Source organism: Takifugu flavidus, chromosome 4 (genome assembly GCF_003711565.1).
Source record: "Takifugu flavidus isolate HTHZ2018 chromosome 4, ASM371156v2, whole genome shotgun sequence".
Lineage (NCBI taxonomy): Eukaryota > Metazoa > Chordata > Actinopteri > Tetraodontiformes > Tetraodontidae > Takifugu > Takifugu flavidus.
Window position 1 is genome coordinate 9,156,406 of NC_079523.1, and position 21,301 is coordinate 9,177,706.

The 21,301-nt window shown below is 46.6% G+C and overlaps 1 protein-coding gene across 4 annotated transcripts; it reads left to right on the forward strand.

Annotated features, from left to right (window-relative positions):
• Positions 1 to 2,601: 2,601 nt before the first annotated feature.
• Positions 2,602 to 21,260, forward strand: LOC130524794 (metabotropic glutamate receptor 2-like). 4 transcript variants are annotated; one of them, XR_008950248.1, is made up of 6 exons: positions 2,602 to 3,089; positions 6,609 to 7,236; positions 15,781 to 16,618; positions 17,304 to 18,367; positions 18,902 to 19,484; positions 19,798 to 19,939. XR_008950248.1 is itself a non-coding variant. In XM_057031227.1 (6 exons), exons 2-6 carry the CDS (start codon positions 6,727 to 6,729, stop codon positions 20,448 to 20,450), a joined length of 2,673 nt encoding a protein of 890 aa, XP_056887207.1. In that variant the 5' UTR covers positions 2,607 to 3,089; positions 6,609 to 6,726; the 3' UTR covers positions 20,451 to 21,260. The 4 variants fall into 4 exon arrangements, 3 of the variants coding, with proteins under 3 accessions (XP_056887207.1, XP_056887210.1, XP_056887209.1); XM_057031227.1 differs by lacking the exon at positions 18,902 to 19,484 and adding an exon at positions 20,377 to 21,260 and having other exon boundaries at positions 2,607 to 3,089; positions 19,798 to 19,984; XM_057031230.1 differs by lacking the exons at positions 2,602 to 3,089; positions 18,902 to 19,484 and adding exons at positions 4,095 to 4,324; positions 20,377 to 21,260 and having other exon boundaries at positions 19,798 to 19,984.
• Positions 21,261 to 21,301: the final 41 nt, after the last annotated feature.

Sequence of the window (21,301 nt, forward strand, 5' to 3'; positions counted from 1 at the left end):
TATAGCAGCGTGAGGCTGATGCGCTGTGATTTGTTTTGTTTTGTTTTTTAAAAATAAAGGTGGTTCTCATTCCACTGGGAGGGCAAAAACAAACAGGCTCAACTCATCCATTAATTAATTGAAGTTGGTGTTGCCCCAGAGAATTAATTGGCAGAATGCTGAGCTTTAGCTGACAACTCTTAGATGATCTATAGGGTGTTTACCTTTCTAATCTAAATGCTGATCACTCCAAATATGAGCCCGAATCCCCTGAGGATGAAGTTAAAGTGAGACGGATGAGCTTTAGAAATAAAAGTGAAACTCACTTTGTGTGTAATTAAGTGTGAAACCTGTTCCAGGACCTGTAACTGTGGTTGAAAAGACCCAGACTGTAAAATTGTATTAAACTTTAGCTTTACTAGATCCAGTGTTACAGTGCTGATTTCTAAATCTATCTAAAACAGCAAAGCCCAAAACTGTAAAGATTCGGTACTGCAGAGGTGGAAAAGGCATTTCCATGCCCGACACTTTCTGTCCTCTGGATTTTCACCACTAGATGCTGCTAAATATCACTCACTGGCACAGAAAGGTTTCAGAAGGGGGGGTAGATCATGTTTTCTGAGGCCATTCCTACAGACAGGGGCCCAAAAGAACAGTCTTGGTCTCAGTCTTTGCTCCACATTTAATAGAGAGGGTTTGCATTTTTTCAAAAGGTGCATGAAATGCACGGGCGATGTTATTATCCCTTGTTGTCAGCCTGAATGCCAGGGTTGGTTTACTGTAGCTAACATTAACGCCACACTGGTAGCCTACCAATTTTCCCCAGCAGAAAGACGGCTGGTATAACACCCTCTGCTTGCAATGATAGGTTTGAGTGACGTGCTAAATAGCGCGCTATTAGCATTGCGTGCTTAACAAAAGTGAAATAATGTCAACCTGTCCCGAGCCTACGCCTTCGGTGTTTTCTTTTCTATTTCCCAGCTTTGTGCCCATCAGTGTGAGGAGAACCTGACCCTGTGGACTCTCAGTTTAGCCAGTGCAGGAATTGCAGGATGGATAACCCATGTCGCGCTTGGATTCAGAATGCTGGCACGTGGAAGAAACAACACGTGAAGACTGAAAAATTTACTGGTGAGTTTGCAAAGACACGTGAGTAAACTTTGTTATAGAAAAATCAAATGCGATCTCTTGGTAAGGACCGTTTAGTCTTGCAAACCTACGCCCTTGCAGGCCCCTCTATGGTGTTACCCAGCCTCGAGTATCATTGTCAGTCACAAGACTGAGTGGTGCCCCGATGGTTGGGTCCTGGCATCAATAATATCAATATCTAGATTTCACCAAAATGGAGGAATAATCACAGTTGTCGGTGGGGGGATTATGACCACTGGATTATGACCTTGTGTGATGACTTTTTTGGAGCGAGAACAGGCTCCAACCAATTGACTGCTAATTCCTTATTTTTTTGATAAGGGTAGCCCAGTGGAAAACGTCTCTTTGTGGCCGCACTAACGACGGAACAAACGGCGGGGAGCACAAACACAGCACCAGCCAGACCAGTCCACACTGACCACAAGACTGTACTGGTTCGGTCCCCCATCATCCTCATTAATTGGTATGTTTCCATCTGAACCCTGCCTTCCACCCACATGTCCTCCACCATTGTAATATAAACTACAATTCTATTTCAAGAGAAAATTGGTCCCTTTGTGTTAGCTGGGGGAATTATGTAACAGGCAGAGCCCCGCTTGTCATTTTAATTGCCGCCGTACACAGAAGAAAAGGCGGTGGTCGCACCCGAACCGCCAGCAGAAGAGGAGCAACCATTGGTTTGGAGATGAATCATCTGAAGGCTGCACGTAAGCTGAGTGCGTGACACAAGCACACTGGGGTTGAATTTAATGGCTTGAGCAAAATCTTGCTCCCTTAATGTTTCCAGGCTTAATTGCAAGGCACAGAAACTAAGACCTTTCCTGCACTTCGCACTAATTATGCGGCAGGAATCCTGGAGATGCCTTTCCCCCACTTTTCTGTAGTTAAGAAGTAACACATCCTTCACATATTTTTGCACAAACCTTGTGGTTCGCTTCATTATCATGGAGAAGTAAAGCTTGCAATTTCTTCTGGACAGGGCTTTTAAATAGTTCATATGTTGGTGCGAACCAGCCAAACGGGTTGTTATTGTGCAGATCGATCTAAAAAAAACGTGCTGTAAATACGCCATTATGATGTTTGTCACCCACACTGATACAGTGGGGGCCACTGTTTTATTAATTAGTTCTAACCTTGAACTTTTCCTTCCCTTTGTGTGCGAATGGCCATGTGTGACGTTGTGAAGCGCGCTGCCGCATATCTGGAGAGTGATTCAGCCTCGGTGACAAGGGGGCCTTTACAGAAGGACCAGAACATGTTGGTGCTCACGTCTCTTCTCTGTTCTCTGCACAGCGGGTTCGATCGGATAGATCTTGGGCTGCCGTTGAGAAGCTCAGCAAAGACGAGTCAGAAACAGGATGCTGGGTGTCAACATGCACTTTGTTTTCTCTATAACACACCCCTGTAACAGCACACAGGCTCTCTGCTACTTTAGGTCTGTGTATCATTCCCCCCCCCCCCCCCCCCCCCATCCCTCTGTCCTGCTGCTCGCAGATAGATGAAGCATCGCCGCGGAGGCGCACAGTTGCATGCGTGCGCTCCTCAACGGCTCTTTGTGGTAAACTTGTTTCGGTTCTCGCCACTATAACACCCGGATTGCGACTGGGGGGGGGATCACTCTGCTGTCAGCTGTAACGTCGAGGAGAAACCTCCGAGCAGCATCACTGTTCACTGTAGATGCTGACGGACGTGTGAGTGTCTGCCCGGGGTGCAGGGCTGACGCGCACGCCGTGGCTGGCGGGCACAAGTTGGAGAAGAGCTCCGGAGGGGGAGTTTGGTGTTCTGTTTTTTCTTTTTGCCACTCTTACGTGCCAGTGTGAGCAGCGCATCAGAGCCGGGAACAGATCCGCAAACATGCCCAAAGTGAACAACATCTGGAATCCGCTGCTTTCATGAGCAGCTCCACCTGACGACGCACGGGGGCTTATGGACAAACGCGTCCTGAGTAAACACATCGACAGGTATGAAACCAAGACTTATTATCGTTTTGAACGTTTCAGTAGCGACTCCCTGACGCCTTCTGTGAGATCGCCTTTAACCAGTTATACCGAATGTCTGCTTATTGACGATCAACGGGATTAAATGCAATTACTGTAATCGGATTATCGCATCATCCAACAACTCACCGTGGCTGCCGACACACACCGGGACATCTTATGTAAAGTTGGGTCCCCGGATCACGCCGAACAACCCGAGTTGTCCTGTGGTCCCCCACATTGTAATCGTGCAGTCATGAATGGGATTGCGCTCGGTGACAACATGCATGTAAATGTGTGTGTGTGTGTGTGTGTGTGTGTGAAAGGGGGGCGTTTCTGAGAATTTTTAGAGAATTTCATAGAATTTCTGCGTCAGTGTCTCTGTGAAAACTGTGAACACACACTTGCATTTTAGAATAATCTGGTTAGTATTTTTGCCAAGCAGCAACCTGTTGTCCGAGGTCTCGCCGACGTGTTTTGGGGGCTAGTTTGGGAATAGCTGAACCACACAGGCTGCCAGATTATCCCTGCTGGGTTTTTTTTTTCTATCTGGTCACCTGTCCATCTCACCTCCATGTGCATCTATTTTCAATGTTGGAGGAAACTGGAAGGTGAGCAGACACAACACACAGAAGGATCCTCTGTTGTATTGGATCTGCCTTCAAACTGAGAATCAACTCTGCCATCAGCTAGAGAACCAGCCTAAATCCTTCATCTGCGCTCCCAGGTGTGCGTGTGTGTGTGCGTGCGTGCGTGCGTGCGTGTGTTGGGGGGTAATCTAGGTGCAGTGCTGATCTCTTTCTTTTTTTTTCTTCTTGTGGCTACAATTGAACTTCTGCTATTTGTAACAATGACGTCTGTGTGTGTGTGTGTGTGTGTGTGTGTGTGTGTGTGTGTGTGTGTGTGTGTGGTGTGTGTGTGTATGGGTGTGTGTGTGTGTGTGAAAGGGGTACGTTTCTGAGAATTTCTAGAGAATTTCTGCGTCAGTGTCTCTGTGGAAACTGTGAACACACACTTACATTTTAGAGTAGTCTGGTTAGTATTTTTGCCAAGCAGCAACCTGTTGTCCGAGGTCTCGCCAACGTGTTTTGGGGGCTAGTTTGGGAATAGCTGAACCACACAGGCTGCCAGATTATCCCTGCTGGGTTTTTTTTCTATCTGGTCACCTGTCCATCTCACCTCCACGTGCATCTATTTTCAATGTTGGAGGAAACTGGAAGGTGGGCAGACACAACACACAGAAGGATCCTCTGTATTGGATCTGCCTTCAAACTGAGAATCAACTCTGCCATCAGCTAGAGAACCAGCCTAAATCCTTCATCTGCACTCCCAGGTGTGCGTGTGTGTGTGTGTGCGTGCGTGCGTGCGTGTGTTGGGGGGTAATCTAGGTGCAGTGCTGATCTCTTTCCTTTTCTTGTTTTTCTTGTGGCTGCAATTGAACTTCTGCTGTTTTTAACAATGTCGTTTGGGTGTGTGTGTGTGTGTGTGTGTGTGTGTGGTGGGGGGGTGATGGTGGTTGTCAGTTCATCTCTTATGGGAAATGTGGTAATCTATAGAAAGATTTATAGATATGACACTGACGGACCCAGCGATGTCGTGCAGAAATGCATTATTTTGATCATTCAGTGAAAAGCAGGTTTGGTTTCACTGATGACATTAATAATGCTCCTCCCCCAAAATACACACGCAAAATATATTTAAATACACATTTTTTGTATTTAAAGATAATTTGCAATATGGCCCTGAACTGGTGACTCAGCCGCGGGGGTGAATCCTGCCTTCACCCATATCTGCACCCTCCGCACACTCCCCGTGACCCCGAAAGGGATAAAGTGGTCAAGGAGACGAGAGATAAATATGTTAATGTGATTTTAGTGAAACTTATGTGCAGTTTTGGATTTCATAGTGAGACCAGCTGTACCTATCTAACAGACACTGCAGTAAGTCGGGATACGTTGATCAAGACACTGTGGGTTTGATTTTAAAAACATTTATTCTATAGGCAGACCCCTCCCCCTGCCCCATGCGCATCCCTGACGGTTCAAAGCTGAACGCCGCACATGCTTTCTCTTTGTGAGGTAGCCTTACTCAGGAAATACCGCACTCCCATCTGGGTGGAGAGGGACCCTCAGCGGCTGGAACTCAAGACGGTCTTAATTAGATGTGATTGGAACCTGACAGGAGCTGCTTTAAAGCTAATCCTAGGCTGTAATTCAACACTTTTTCCAGAGAAGATGATGCTCTCCATTATTAATCACTTGAAATAACGATCAGATCTATTGACTGATAGCAGTGTTTCATGCCTCATGGATCTTTGCCTGCATTCATTTCTACATCTTAAGGGTTTTGAAAGGCTCCCCGAGACCCTCAGCCTCATGCCGACCTCCTTTACATAGGCCTGCCTAATTGGCGGCTCCCCATTGCACCATTAATTCACAGTGTGACTTAGTCTTTGGCCACCAGACAGCCCCCATCTGCCCCCACAGGCAGCAGAGAGGAGTAGTTCTGTGAGCTGTACAAGGTACTTCCTCCCCTCGCGTCTAACAATCGGACAAATGTAATAAAAGAAATACACAGCAAGCGTTTGGCCTGTGTCGGATTTCACGCCTTCAAACACGTATGATGCGATTTACGCGCCTCTGTTGGTTGGGATTCAGCTGTGCGTCATGCGGTTTCTCACCCTCAGTCTGATGTATTATTTATCTTAGGGGGAAATTCAGCATTGCCGACACTTTCGTCCTTGTTGCGTTCTCTGTTGTTCGGCTGCTCTGGAGATGTCTCTGAAAATACTGCCCCTGTGCACACGCACGCACGCACACACACACACACACAAGGGTGTAAGGGTGTAGCTGCGGTGTTTTTGTTATCTTGGGCAGTTCTTTCTCGTTCTTTCATAAAAAGGTTAAATGCGGATGTGTTAAAAAAGGTCTACGGTGGATAAAAAGTTCTGAAACGCAATATTGTCAAATCAAAATAGACCCCAAAAAATGTGGGGAAACATTTTGCTGCGGTTCGGAGAGGTGTGAATGTAACGGTGACAGCAGTGCTGCCTCCAGCCTGGTAGAAACAAACTGGATTTGCCCCCAGTTATCGAAACTGCCCTCCTCCCCAATCAGACCTCATAACAACTCCTGCTGTGGAGGAAACTTGCTGCCTCCTCACGATAGGAATCTATATTAGCATAGATGTCTCGCTGCCCACTTTGCCTGCAGTCCGGCCGTTATTTTTATATTTATTTTAGCCACCATGTTTCCATGGCAACCCCAGCCATTCAGGAGAACCACTATCTATGTGGTAGTCAGTCACAAGCCTGGATATTACACTTTACTTGATAGGTGCTGTAAACATCAGGAAACCTTAAATTAAAAACCAGCGTTTTGGCCCAAGAAAATACAAGAAGGAAGTTGAGAGAATTTGTGAATGAGTTCCCCGCTGGGGCACTGCGCGAGTCTGCATGAGTGGAATTGGTTCTTCTGATTTGTATGTTCACTGTCGTTCTTGCAGGGATCCTCAGAAATGCCGTGTCCATTGAAGGAAAACCTGAAAATCAACCGTCTCCACACCCTTTGAACCTTCGCACAGCTTTTCTTCTCCCAGCTGAACGCTGCTCTCTGATCCGGCCATGCTGATCTTAGCGCGCTCCCCCAAATCTCCGGCCGACCCTGCTCATTACTGGCCACTCCATTTATTCCTGCTGGAGCTGCTGATCCTTGGAGTCCTGCCGAGCAGCTCCAGATTGCCACCAGCGACCAAACACGAGATTGTCCTGGATGGGGACTTGGTGATCGGAGGTCTGTTCCCGGTGCACCACAAAGGCGAGGGGATGGAGGACTGTGGGAAGATCAATGCGGCAAGAGGGATCCAGAGGCTGGAAGCCATGCTCCTGGCGCTTGACGAGATCAATTCAAGCGATCGCATCCTCCCTGGGATTCAGCTCGGAGCTCACATCTTGGACACCTGCTCAAAAGACACTTACGCCCTGGAGCAGTCTCTGGACTTTGTGCGGGCCTCCCTTACTAAGGTGCAAGACCCTGGCTTCATCTGCCCTGATGGGTCCAGGCCCATCCAGAACGATGTCCCACTGGCAATCTCTGGGGTCATTGGAGGGTCCTACAGTGACGTTTCCATTCAGGTAAAGCAAATTCCCTCACATCCGTCACCACCCATGTCATACTCAATAAGGAGGGAAGACTCCGCTTGCGTCAGTGTTCACGCTCACGTGAGACAAACTCTGATATCAGAGTTTTGTGCCTCTGAGATTTTGCAGTGTTTGACTGTCTTTGCAAAAACATCCAGTTTCTCATTCCCAACCCACAAAATAATAAAGCCCGGTCAGCTGTTGCCCGAGGCTTCACACATGCCCCTTAGAGAATCCATGACGGCGTCGGTCGTGACTGAACGACTCCAGCGTAGAAAACTCGTCATTGCTCAGTGTAATGAGCTCGTTTACAACTAGATTTAAACCACAAGATAGGAGCAACTACTCCAAATACAGCCGAGGGACCAACGGGGACAGGAGCACCGCCTGATGGCCCCGGCCAATTAAATCTTTAGCAAACGGGCCACTATTCGAAAAGCAAAATTGGATATAAAGCTTCTCTGCAATCACTACATTCCAGCTTATACAACCCCCCCCCCCCCCCCCCCCAGCTTCGCTTCTGCTGACCCCGAGGGCCGATCTGGCAAATACACCTGGGAGATGTCCATCACCTTTTCAGCAACTTCATTTCCGCCTCAGCAAAGCTAACTGACCTTTCACACACACATGAAAGACTGCCTGAGGCAACCCATCTGAGCATAATTCATTAATTCTGATTACTCTCACACACACAGTGATTACCACATCTCCCAGGCAGCGCATTGGGTTGGACTCGTCATTAATTTGGGTACGAAATACTAAAAATAACACTTGTTACACGTTTCACTGCCCATGAGAGAAATGTACCAGTTTGGCTCTTTAGTAGCACTTTAATAACAGTGCTGCAAACATACCATAAGAATTAATGTTTATTTTGAAGGAGCCAAAAGCGGTATAGTCCGAGTTAAAGGCAACAACAACACACTGCAGGCGGGTTCCATACACGCAGATGTATTCCCACCACAGTGTCTGAGCACCAGATGAATATTTCATATTACACCTGAACGTGCTGATGACTACATCCGTGCTGATGAATATGCAGCGGCGGCGGCGCAGCTTCGTCAGTGCACATGTGACTGTGCGTATGTGACATTTGAAACCACGGGCGTTGCTCCTGCGAAGGGTCCGTGGGTAAAGGCATTTCTGCCTGGTAAGGTAGAGTGATCGTAATTCCTTGTCAATCCCCAGAGATATGGACATTTTACTGAGAATTCATGAAAGATGTAAATTAGTTAAACAGCAGATGGATTTTTTTTTTACAGATTTATGAAAGAAAAAAAACAGCCACAATACGGATACATAAATATGTATAAGATCTTGACAGTGTGCCACAGCCATTTTACAACACATTGCACTATTTCCCCACTATTCACATGACTATTTTACTGCTGTATCATCTTGGTTTAATTGAGGAGCAGTTTGTGGCATAAAATATGATTCAAAATGGACAAAAAGTAGCACAACAATTAAAAGATTTTGTAGGTGAAACCATGACGGCCGTTTGTAGTGTGATGAGCCAGAGTGGAGACGCGCAGCGATACTTTACTGTTACCGTGTTTCCACTTGCAGGGGTCCATTCAGCAACAGCCAGACGTGCGTCCAGGAACGTCGGCAAGTTTACGGCGCGCTGACCAAACTTTCTGGAAGATTTTTTTTTTGAGAATGAATCGATTCATTTATTCCTATCAGGACTTCGTAGAGATCCTCTGAGCACGGGGGTGAATTTAAATGCTGAGCTCATAACCAGCAGAATCTCATGCTGAAAACATTCTAGTCGAAATAGCAGGTATGTAGGGTCACTATTTTCATGAATGAATGTATGAAAAAGTCCAGCTGGTGGGGATTACTGGAACTGTCCGACTGGACGCTGTTCTAACCTGGGAAAAGTTTGCAGATTTCGCCACAGAAGCCTAAAAGCAGAGGCAGACAGGGTGCTGCAGTAATAGTTTGCCTCATCAGTGATGCTGCCTGAATAAAAGAGGAGAAAACAATTGTCCCTGTGAGCGATCCTTCAGCAACAACGTGCTCTTGTAGGTTCCAAAAGAAACGTCTGGCTTTGAATTTTTTTTTTCTTTCTATGAATCTGAATACAGCGGTGCTCAAAGGTGTCTTTGTTCACTTCCTGTTGCAGGATAATGAATCAAACCAAACCGTGAGAGCAGCAGAAAACCAGTGGCAGGATTCTTTTCAGAGGTCACTCATTTACGGGGCCGCTTTTTTTTAAATTCCCGAGAAGCACTTTGTGGAGATGGAGAGTGTTATAAAAGCGGCGGGGGGGACAAGTGCCAGGGATACACCCGGGGAACTTTGTGAGGAGCTGCAGTTCCCATCTGTGGGGAGCATCTCATTGGCTGACTGGCTTGTTTTTCACCTGCTTGTATAGAGAAAAAAGATGAGATGTGGGAGAGATGATGGGAGACGGGCCAGATGGTCCTCAAAAGAGCTTTTCAAACCACACACGATTCACCGGATTCTTGCTTCTTGTCCGCAGGAAGCGCTTTGAGAGCCATCCTACCACGTTGGCTCGGCGACTGTGAACCGGCTGACGTCAATATTCGTTGGTTAATGATCGAAATGAAGCATCACACGCTACGGATGCATCGAATTTCCCAACCACGAACATAACAGCAACAAAGTGTCTGTGGCGTCGAATCAAATTTACCCAGTCTCTGAAGGCACCACGGTTGAGAGGGTCTCTCAGACTAATTGTCCTGCTGTTCCTCATTTTTTAGTTGTGACCAAGCAAAGCTGAGAGTCTCACTTGCGAAGAATCCTCTAAATTTGTTGCGAGAAACTGACTCTGAGTTATACCGTATATTCAGTTCAGGTTCTGGCTGTAGACATCACTTATGGAGACTCTGCCATCATCACCAACGCAACAATCTTTAGTTTCTATTTATTTTTAAAAATCCAATAACTCTTTCGAGAGAAAACACTTTTGAGCAAACTAGTTGTGCAGCTGAAACTCAATAATCTAATAATAACGGCTCACATCTGTCCAACCACATATTGAAGTGTGTTATTGTTGCTTCTGCTGCGGTTTATTGAGTCGGCTGATGTGTCCTGCTGAGGAACCCGGAGAAGTCTCTGCCTTTATTGGGTTTCTTTGGAAAAGTCCTGCTTTTGGTCTTCCCTTCAAAGAAATGCGTAGATTTCATTTTATGCAGGAAATTTTAGCCGCTCACTTCTCTAATTAACACATCAGGATGTTATTCAAAATGAAGCGAGACACTCCGCTGAGGAAATACGGGGTTAGAGTCCGGACCCATGCCATCAATAATATGAGAGCTGATCGATTTTCAGACGCACTTTCCTTCATCTTGTCTGTTTCATAACTGTTCATTTCCTCAGGGATTCATTTTCTGCCTTTCTACATTTTATACAGAAGTGTGCCTACCAGCATGTGACAGGCCTGTAGGAATGATGGCGTTCTTTTATTGCACGTTGAAGTCTGGATGATGTTTCTGTTTGCTGTCAGGAGCTGGAAAGGTTGCGAGGCGACTTATTTTGCCGGTGGATGGAGAGAATTAATGCTGAATGGCCTCCTCCAAAAATAACGCACGGAAAGGAAATGAAAAAGACTCACCTTTATTCCTGCTAAATTAAAATGATGAGTTTTGTGACATGAGTACACCCCAGCAGCGTGGCGTGATGTGAGAAACCGACGCGTTTTCGTCTGCAGCTGCCGGTTGGGATATTTGATCTGCGCAGATGATTTGATTCTGTGTTTGTGTCTGATTGTTTATGCATGGGGGTGCAGACCGTAGGTGGGAGGATTCGGAGGATGCATAACTCACAGAGTTTCTGTGGCACGATACCTCGCCTCGCCTCAGATGAGACCGAATTTCGCTCTGAAAACGAGCCAATAGTTACCGTCTCTGAAAATACCTGACCCATATCTTCAAACCAGGATGCATTTACGGGTACATTTTATCAGCCCATCTCACCGCCAGTGAGTTTTCGGTCGTGTCGCACTGGGACTGGGCGGGGTGATTAAACCTGACTCTCAAGACCAGAGTTTGTAGTAACAGGTTTATTCGCACAAAGCAGTCTGGTTAAAGCTGAGGAAAGAATGTGGCTTTTCACATTTTGGGATTTGGGATTGAACCAGTAAGACTGTGGTCGATCACTCGACCCAAAGAACGTCACTGTTTTCTCCGAAGTATTCCTATGAAACAATGGGGGATCCTCCATTCAACATCAGGTTCAAGGAGTTGGAAACTTCTACGAAGCTACGAAGAGCTGAAAGGAAGCTGCTTCAGAATAATATAATCCATATTAGCTGGTAGGCAGAAGGTCAGACAGGTCAGACAGACGCGCGCCGGATGTTGGACATGATCGAACGGACCGCTCTGCCCCTGCTGCATCTGGAATTTATAATATTTTTATCTTGTAAGGCAGGAGGGAGCGTAAACAAGAAAATGCCGTGATGAACTTGGAGATGAGAGATCAGTCTGCAGAGCGCCAGAGGTGTTGCACCGCTGCACAGTGGTTGTTCTCATTTCCAATTAAAAATGAATCTTGAGAGGAAGAGAGAGAGGGAGGGAGAGAGGGAGGGAGGGAGAGAGACGCTGCAGTCAAACTGAGGAATGCAGCTGATATCTTGCTTCGCCTCAGATCATCTTATAGATGCAAAGCTGCGATATCTGATTCTGAATGTCAGTTGTGTTGACGTCTCAAGCACCGCTGCCATAGTGATGACATTTTATTTACTTTATTTAGTTGGGTTTGCAAATATTTGCCGAAATTACAGTCACGATTACTGAATGTCTATATTTGACATGGATAAATTAGGCTATTGTCTGTGCTTTGTGGGGGGAAAATGTCCAAAAAACAGAAAAGCAAATTATTCTGGGTAAAAAAAAATACAACAAACATTACCCTGAAAAACCAGGCAGAAAAAGAAATTACTCCGGAAAACGGAGGGGGGAGGGGGGGTTTAAAAAAAAAGATTTTCAAGTGAATGTGGTCAGCGCTTCCGTCGTTGGTCATTCTGAGAAGAAAACAAAACTGAGAACCAATCAGATTAACTCGGAACTGCTATAAATTATGGTGATTGCACAGGATGTGTGCTCACATACATTTTTATCTCCTACTACTAGTTCCTTTTGATTATTATTAACAATAGTCCTACTTTTCTTAATTCGGATGAATGATGCAAACCTTCCTATCCATCATGCATGAGACGTGCAGTATTTCTGGAGCTGTTTTCGATGGCCGGTGCACTGTACACTCAGCTGGTATTCTACTACAACAGCTTGACATGCACCTCGGGGACGTTCAGATGGACTTTCTATGTAAAAAAAACCAAACCATGACAGACGCATGAGTAAGAGACTTCATATGTTCCAGCTGTCTCACGTCCTCCCTTGATGCATCTGCTCTCTAAAGGGACCCTGTCTGGAAATCCCAGGATGCTCAGCAGCTTATATCAACTCTAAAAGCACGTGGACTCCAGCCTGAATAACTGGAGCGCTGCAAAAGTGGTGTTTTTATTGTGTTTCTGTTAGGCGCAATCATCCCTCCCTCTTTGGGTTTGATTTAAATTTATGTCAGAAACAACAAATGTATTGCTAAATTGTGTAAATTATGACGTATCCATCCACAGTCAACAGGAAATATATCTAATCTATCTAATATATCTAATCCAGGACTACAGTCTAATTTGCCTAATACTTTTGCATTTACTAGAAAACTGTCGGAAAAGCTTTAGCTTTACTCGAATTAAGAAGTGTTTTCATGGAGTTTTCAGTAGTTTGTACAAGTTTTAAAGTAGATTTTGTACCTGTTTCCTCCATGTAACTCAGCCAAGGGCCTTTAGGTGGCGCACTAGTCTGAGGCCTTGATTGACACCCGATTTATCTTTTTAAAAAGCCAAAGTGAAACATCTAAGACACCAATAGGAACGAGACTAGGGACAGAAGGGACATAAAAGGGGAAAAACATCATAACTTACGACACCAATAGAGAAGGATTATAACGAGATCGTGCCAAATCAATCCATCTATAAAAACAAATTAGTAAAGTTACAAGAGTAAAAGAGGCGTGAGGGATGTTTTAAGGTATAAAAAGACAGACATAAGCACTGGTGTTTCACTACTTCCTTGGCGCTCCCTTGGGATTGCTCACATTTTTCCTTTGCTGTATCACCGCTGTTTTTGGGGAATAATCATTTTGGACTTGACCCTCCTGAACTCCTCTGCTCATTTAGACGCGGCGCATTTTTCTTATCACAAAGACGGGGAAAACTCCACGTCAACACAAAGCCGTTATCGAATCAGGATGTGTCAGATTTGTGGCCCTTAAAAGAATTAGATGCTAAAAGGTTCTGAAGCGTTTGACCACACCCCCTCATTTAGAACAGGGAGGGAAAGTTCCTCTCATCTCTGGAGAGGTGTGAGCTCATTTTGAGGGTAGTTTTAGATTTCTAACCAGTGGAGCGAGAGCGTGCGTCCAATTGGTGCCTCATATGACTTCCTATGATTTATGGTTTTCCAGGCTTAGTTCTTGTTAGGCCGGGACACCGGGAGTCCCTGGATGTATACGCCAATTATGAATTGCAATTGTGAAAGATATGCGGAATAAATTGATGTCAAACTGTCAGCAGTGTATGAAAGCACCGAATGCTGTGGTGGCAGAATCAATTGGCGTCTGGAAGTTTTGTTGGATTTACAGAAAAACACTCATGAGCCTCCTCTGTCGCTGCACACGTACGGGAAAAGCACTGCGTGAGCATGACGGCTCCTGTCACTTGTGATGCCAGCCTGACAGGTGTGCTGTCAAAACTACAAGAGTCTATTGATAAACCAGGCAGAGTCTGTGGATGTGCGAATACAGACGTTACAAACACTCCAGAGCTCGCATCAATCCGATCTACTCGCCCTCCTTTCGCCACAACGGTTAAGTGCCCTTCTATAAGCCCTGAGAGGATTTTCCCTTAAACGTGACATCCAGCGTTAAACAGTCATCGTGCGCGGACTGAAGCTAACAACAGCGATCAAGTCTTTCAGTGAGTAATTTGATGAGAACTCTGCCCTATATTTGAATGAAAACATTGGAGATTACAACTGCCGGGTACATCGTGCTTGTCCAAATGCATCACATCGACTTCATTCATCCCCTCAAGAGCTCAGAGTCCATGCTTGTGTTTTCTTGAGGCTTTTAGCTGAAGGAGGTTAAAATCTGGGGTCACTCGCAGATCAACACTGCTGTCAGTAATTCCTCAGACACAGCAAAGCCTGTTTGCGTTGCTACACAAGGCCGAGCGGTCCTCCCCTTAGTCCCAGTCTGGTCATTTAAGCGCTTGGTTTCATATAAAGGCTGATCTAAGCAGTAAAGAAGTGGATGTGTCTGGAGGAAAATGTTCAAAGGAGGGAAAATGCTGAAAAATGCTGACAAAATGTTCTTGTCTTAATATAATGGCAACTATATACTAGCCACATGCTAAAATGTTCAGTGGTAGTGTCAATGTGGGATTTTCACATGAAAAATAAAGGAAATTAGTTTTTCATTTACTGAAAATGTGTAAAAATTATCTTGTTTTATTATATTGCTACAGGTGCAATATGCTTGATTACTTCTTTCGAGTTTCCACCCGCCTGTGTGCGGGGCTAAACCGCCTGTTGACACAGCGGGGCTGTACCGCATTGTGTAAGCTTGGGCTTTTTACATTTTAAAGTACACTTCATGTCACATACTGATTTAGTTTCATCATGTGAGGTCCCCTGCCTGGAATAATGGCGCATTAGCTGTGTGACATTTGCAGAGAAGCCAATCACAACCTGGTCTCTTTGATTAAACTGTCATGACAAGAGGTCAGTCAGTCATCAAAAGCCCAAACCACCTGACAAACCCACTGCCTCATCACCGATTGAAACGTTTGTCCAGATTTGATATCAAACACTCCACAGCAGTGCAGAAAGTGCTGATAGCTCTGTTTAACTTCTCATGGGTTGTAGCAGATAGATGCAGTCTTCATAAAGTGAAGGGTTCCAATTATATCCACGGAGATGCCATTGTTTGGAAAGCCTACAGGCATACATGCAGAGCCTGGGGGAAGAGGGAGTCACTGATGCTCTTGGGTATTCTATAATCACCTCCGCGTCTGGTAGAGAATCCTGCACGTTGGCAACACATCGCCGGATCTGCTTTATTGTCGGACGATTTTATGACGTGACAGGGCCCCGCGGTGACCGTGGATGTTGTGGTTCATCTGTAATATAGAAGGAGTGCAGTTTGCAGCTGTGTGGGCAAGAGCATCCTGGAATCTATCTTGAGACTTTAATAAATAGAACACTTTTAGCTCACTGATAACATTCTTATCTATGCCTCCTTGTCGCTCTTGTTATCTGGCACCATCTGTGGTGGTGGTGGGTGGTAGTGGTGGGGGGGGGGAGGGGGGGGGGTGAACAGTAAACATTTTTAGATAGAGAGAGACGCTGAATTGTTGGATTGCTCTGCCAGTCTGCAGCTGTTATTCAGGGGCCATTAATCTTATGTACCATATGTAATTTGTCGAATCTTCTTCTCCTTCTCCAGGTGGCCAACCTTCTGCGCCTGTTCCAGATCCCTCAGATCAGCTACGCCTCCACCAGTTCCAAGCTGAGCGACAAAAGCCGCTATGACTACTTTGCTCGCACCGTGCCGCCCGATTTCTACCAGGCCAAGGCCATGGCGGAGATCCTCCACTACTTCAACTGGACGTACGTGTCGACGGTGGCCTCAGAAGGCGACTACGGCGAGACCGGCATCGACGCCTTCCAGCAGGAAGCCCGCTCACGCCAGATCTGCATCGCCACCTCCGCCAAGGTGAGTCGCTCCATGAGCCGCCAGGGCTACGACAATGTCATCCGCACCCTGCAGCAGAAGTCCAACGCCCGGGTGGTGATCCTGTTCACCCGCAGCGAAGACGCCCGCGAGCTGCTGGTGGCCGCCACGCGCATGAACGCCACCTTCACCTGGGTGGCAAGCGACGGGTGGGGGGCGCAGGAGAGCGTGGTGCGGGATAGCAAGGAAGCGGCGGACAGCGCCTTCACCATCGAGCTGGCGTCCTACCCGATCAGAGAGTTCGAAGACTACTTTACCAAACTGAATCCGTACACCAACGCCAGGAACCCGTGGTTCAAAGAGTTCTGGGAGGACCACTTTAAGTGCAGCCTGCAGGAACCCGGCTGCAGCGATCACAGCCTACGGGACAAAAAGTTTGAGCAGGAGTCGAAAATAATGTTTGTGGTAAACGCGGTCTACGCCATGGCCTACGCCCTGCACAACATGAGGCAGGCCGTGTGCTCCAACACCTCCAAAGTCTGCGATGCCATGAAACCAGGTAACGGCAAAAGGTTCTACAAGGAGTTCATCTTGAAGACCAGATTTGAAGGTGAGAGCAGCACTTGGACTGTAAGTCCATTAGTTAGAAACCTGATTTTTAAAAATTGTTAAGAATGGGATTACATCCGTCGATCCATCGTAACGACTTAACTATAAATCCATTTAGCACTATAACACCGGATTGCTGTGTTGGAGACTTTCAGCGGTTTCCCTCTCCAGCTGTTAGCTGCTGTTCTCTCAATTAACAGAAATAACGTAATTGTGATGGAGGAACCACAGAGGGGAGGGGCCAGCTGAACCGATCTATAATTAGATTAGATTTGAATATTTTGATGGGCCTCAAGGCTCATTCCTCAAGAACAGAGGAATGTGTGTCTTATCTTACTCTAGTCGGAAAAGACGGTTCCCCTTTTCTGTCATAATCATGCCCTCTTCTAAAAAAAAGCTCTAAAAACGCTCTGCCAAGATGACCTGTCCAGAATAAGCTGCAGCAACGTCCATTTCTTGTGTATTAAAGTGTAGCTTTTCTATTCACTTTTCAATTTTATAACATAAAACCTAAACTCAAGTCTACTCTCATGCGCCATAAAATAGACTTATTCCAATCCTAAAGCTTTAACGTCTTTTTCACATATTTTCACCACCTTGTCCCAATATTCGCGGCCTTCTGTTTTGACTGGGCTCTCCTTTGGTCTGATGGGAACTAACGCTTCTGTGCTGTTGCCCCCTACCAGCGCCGTTCCGCCCTGCCGACACAGAGAACATGGTCCGCTTTGATTCTTTCGGAGACAGCATCAGCCGCTACAATATCTTCCACTACCACAAGGAGGACGGGAACTTCGTGTACAGGAAAGTCGGCTTCTGGGACCAGAACCTGACCCTGAAAACCAACCTCATACACTGGCGTGGTCTCGTACCCCCCACGTCCCAGTGCAGCGACCCCTGCAGGAAGAACGAGGTGAAGAGCATGCAGCCTGGAGACGTGTGCTGCTGGATCTGCATCCCCTGCCAGCCCTACCAGTACCTGGAGGATGAGTTCACCTGTGCCGACTGCAGCTTTGGTCAGTGGCCCCTGGAGAACTTGACCGGCTGCTACGACCTGCCTGAGGAGTACATCCGGTGGGAGGACGCCTGGGCCATTGGTCCCGTCACCATCTCCTGCCTCGGGATCCTGTGCACGCTGTCGGTTGTGGGCCTGTTCTTCAAGTACAATGAGACTCCGGTGGTAAAAGCCAGTGGCCGCGAACTCTCCTACATCCTCTTGTCGGGAGTGCTCATGTGCTACCTCATGACCTTCATCTACATCGCCAAACCTTCCACCGTTATTTGCACCCTTCGCCGCCTTGGCCTGGGCACGTCGTTCGCCGTTTGCTACTCGGCTCTCCTCACCAAGACCAACCGCATCGCCCGCATCTTCAGCGGCGTGAAAGATGGAGCCCAGCGACCGCGCTTCATCAGCCCCGCCTCCCAGTTAGCCATCTGCAGCGCTCTTATCTCCTGCCAGTTGCTGGTGGCGCTGATCTGGTTAATGGTGGAGGTGCCCGGGGTCCGCAAGGAGGTGAGCTCGGAGCGGAGGAACGTGGTCATCCTCAAGTGCAACAGCAAGGACAGCAGCATGCTGATGTCGCTGACCTACAACTGCGTCCTCATCATCCTCTGCACCGTCTACGCGTTCAAGACGCGAAAGTGCCCCGAGAACTTCAACGAGGCCAAGTTCATCGGCTTCACCATGTACACCACCTGCATCATCTGGCTCGCTTTCCAGCCCATCTTCTACGTCACCGCCAGCGACTACAGGGTAATCTACCTCCCAGTCGGCTTTTAGGTCGCCCGTTTTTTTGTTTTAGAATCTTCAAACGCCGGCATCGCAAATAATAATCCATAATAATAACTGACTAATTCCAGCCTGTGCATCATTCCTAAAGGAAAATGGGGTGGAAAAGCTTATTTTCCTGATTCTTCTTGATCATTGTCAGCCAGACCCATGAAAGGAAAGATCCCCCCTTCCTTCCTTTCATGTGACACGAAGGATCTTTCAAGGCAAGAGCGGAAAGTAGATCAGACCGAAAATATACAGGCAGGAATAATTAACCGCACTCACACGCTCCCACAGCGTGAACGCACACTTAATGACAGACCGCAGGTGAAAAGAGGTTTTGGAGATCTCGCCACAGCCGCCGTGAGCCCGCAAGAGGAACCGACCGGCGATATTTATTACAGTGGCCTCTAATATTCAGTGGAGCTGTGACATATCTTCTGCAGAGTAATAATATTTGGCTAATGGCTAAAGCAGTAGCGCTGAATATCTTTCTCTGTTCTTTTTCTACCCCAGAGAGATACTACAGAGTTTCAATGTATCACAGCAATGGATTCGTGTGTCTCTTCATGCGTGATGCAAACATGAAAAAAACCACACAGTTGTGAGCCCTGGTGCCTGGAGGCAGACTGGAGCGCAGCGCTGCCGCGGCGTTTGGTCAGCGACGAGACCTTTGTTGTGCAAACAGATTGGATCGCGCCAGCTCTGAATCATAGTGAGGCGCTGCAGGCTTTTCATGTCAGCCACGATCAGACGAACCGGTACCTCCGACCGTCCCGATCGCCCGTGTGCAGCTTCACACACAGATGTGGTTCTGAATAACAGATATTTGATGGTAGATTCATAAAATTGTGGACATTACTGAGGTGGCATGTTTTATTAAAGATCTCCCTGGTAAAGTAGCCCCGTCCTCTGCTTCCCCACCCACTGAAGCCGTTTCCGCATCAGCCTTAAACGCAACTGGAGTCTTTTCCAGGACTTAATCTGGCAGTCCTCGGCACCGTGTTGTTATTGTGATGAGGCGTGTTTAGCAGGGACTTCATATCACGCCGTGACTTCTGCAAACAGGAGTTCCTGGACCTCGGGGGGAACCAGCGGGGTGAGAAAACGCTGCTGCTGACCCCAGCAGTCAGCTCATATTAACTGCTGAAACATGACTAACATGGGCCTGGATTTCCACTACAGCTACTATTTCACCTTCTTCATACTGGACTGATGCCCAAAATCATCACATACATACGCTGGTGTGACTGGGCTCGCCTTTCCTCCTGCATACGTTTGCAAATTTCTACTAAAACATGGTGTCAAAGACAAGAGGAAGGCATTGGATCTTTCCTTTTTTCTCGTGAACCCATGAACTTGGTATTCCCTTTGTGTCTAAATCCATGGCATCCTCCTCTTCCTCATGACAGGTGCAGACCACCACCATGTGTATCTCCGTCTCTCTCAGCGGCTCAGTGGTGCTCGGCTGCCTCTTCGCTCCAAAGGTTCACATCATCCTGTTTCAGCCCCAGAAAAACGTGGCCTCGCTCAGGGTCACGGCCAGCCGCTTCAGCGCCACAGTGTCTGCCTCCGCTCCCAGCTCCAGCTACTCGAAAGGTACCAGCCTCCCTCACAGCCAGTGTGTGGCAGCCATACGCAACTATCTAGTCATTGTTTTTTCATGTCGCAAAAGAAACGGTGTCGTCTTAAAGCCGTTAACAGACTGATTAATCCCCATTTACACGGAGAACTGAACCTGAGGACAGGTCAGTTTTCTTCCAGGTTTCCAGAAGCATTAAAAATTTTAACAACTAACAGAATTATCATGAAGATACTTAGCAAAATTACACTAAAATGCAGTTGTTTCACTGTAAAAATGCGTGTGATGTCACACACTGCGCCCTCGCATGCGTGAGGATCAGGACTTGTTCAGCGGTCATCACATTTAGGGACTAATTCAGTGTTTTCACAAGTGGTTTTGCAAATCAGAATTCATTCTGTCCTCTCAGGATCAGCTTCTAACTACATGCCAGCCGTCTGTAATGGCCGTGAGGTGGTGGACTCCACAACCTCCTCTTTGTGAACCAGGAGCCCATCCCCACTCGTCCGTCGTCAAGACAGCGTCCCCAGGACGCCGCCGTCATGCTGCAGATGGATAAAACCCTGAGCAGACTGAGGCCGAAGGTCCAATAAATGACGCACCCACAGCTGCATCGTGTGTATAGTCTTTGTATAGATTTATTATCCCATGCTTTTGATTTCTGGATAGATGTGAAATGCACCGTGCCTTGTGGAGAGTCTTGTCATCATGGGGTGCTTGTGAAGCAGTATACAAATAAAATCCCTAAAGGCTGTTCTTAGCTTGTCCTCACAGTGCTGTGAATATATCCAAATATTGTAGAAGAGAAATGCTTCTTAAAAAAAAAAGTAGAACCTAGCCTTTGTTTGGCAACATGTAATGCTAACGATAGTGACGGTGTTAATGTAGCCTGGTGTATGCCATCCTGTAATTTTTTGTATATAACCTTTTATTTTTCATATAAAATAACACTGTTGAGTCTTGAAACTGTTCAACTAAATGCAGCTATTTAAGTATTAATATTCAGCTTCTGATGTCCCAAACCATATTAATTCACTTTAAAATGCAGATAGTTGTTGACTTCGTTTAGGGGGCTGCTATCTTCAGAAGCATGTTAATTCCGTTCCAATTCCAGAATTTGTCTTCGGTGCTCGGATCACGAAGCTGTAAAGTATCGCTGTACCTGCTAGAGAAGTGTGTGGATCTATACATGTACAGTGCCTAAAGCAATGTATGCATTAATGTTGGGATTTTTATACTGATTGGAGTTTCTTGATTATTAAAATTGTGATAAAAGATCTAATAGCAACCCTCCCACTGTCTGACTGGTTTCTGTCTCACACTAATGCACGTCA

What these genes read in the sequence shown, in the direction of transcription:
- LOC130524794 (XM_057031227.1), top strand. Translation starts at nt 6,727, where the DNA reads ATGCTGATCTTAGCGCGCTCCCCCAAATCTCCGGCCGACCCTGCTCAT. An exon ending in ACAGTGACGTTTCCATTCAG is followed by an intron (nt 7,237 to 15,780) that starts GTAAAGCAAATT and finishes CTCCTTCTCCAG; the next exon opens with GTGGCCAACCTTCTGCGCCT. An exon ending in CTTGAAGACCAGATTTGAAG is followed by an intron (nt 16,619 to 17,303) that starts GTGAGAGCAGCA and finishes GCCCCCTACCAG; the next exon opens with CGCCGTTCCGCCCTGCCGAC.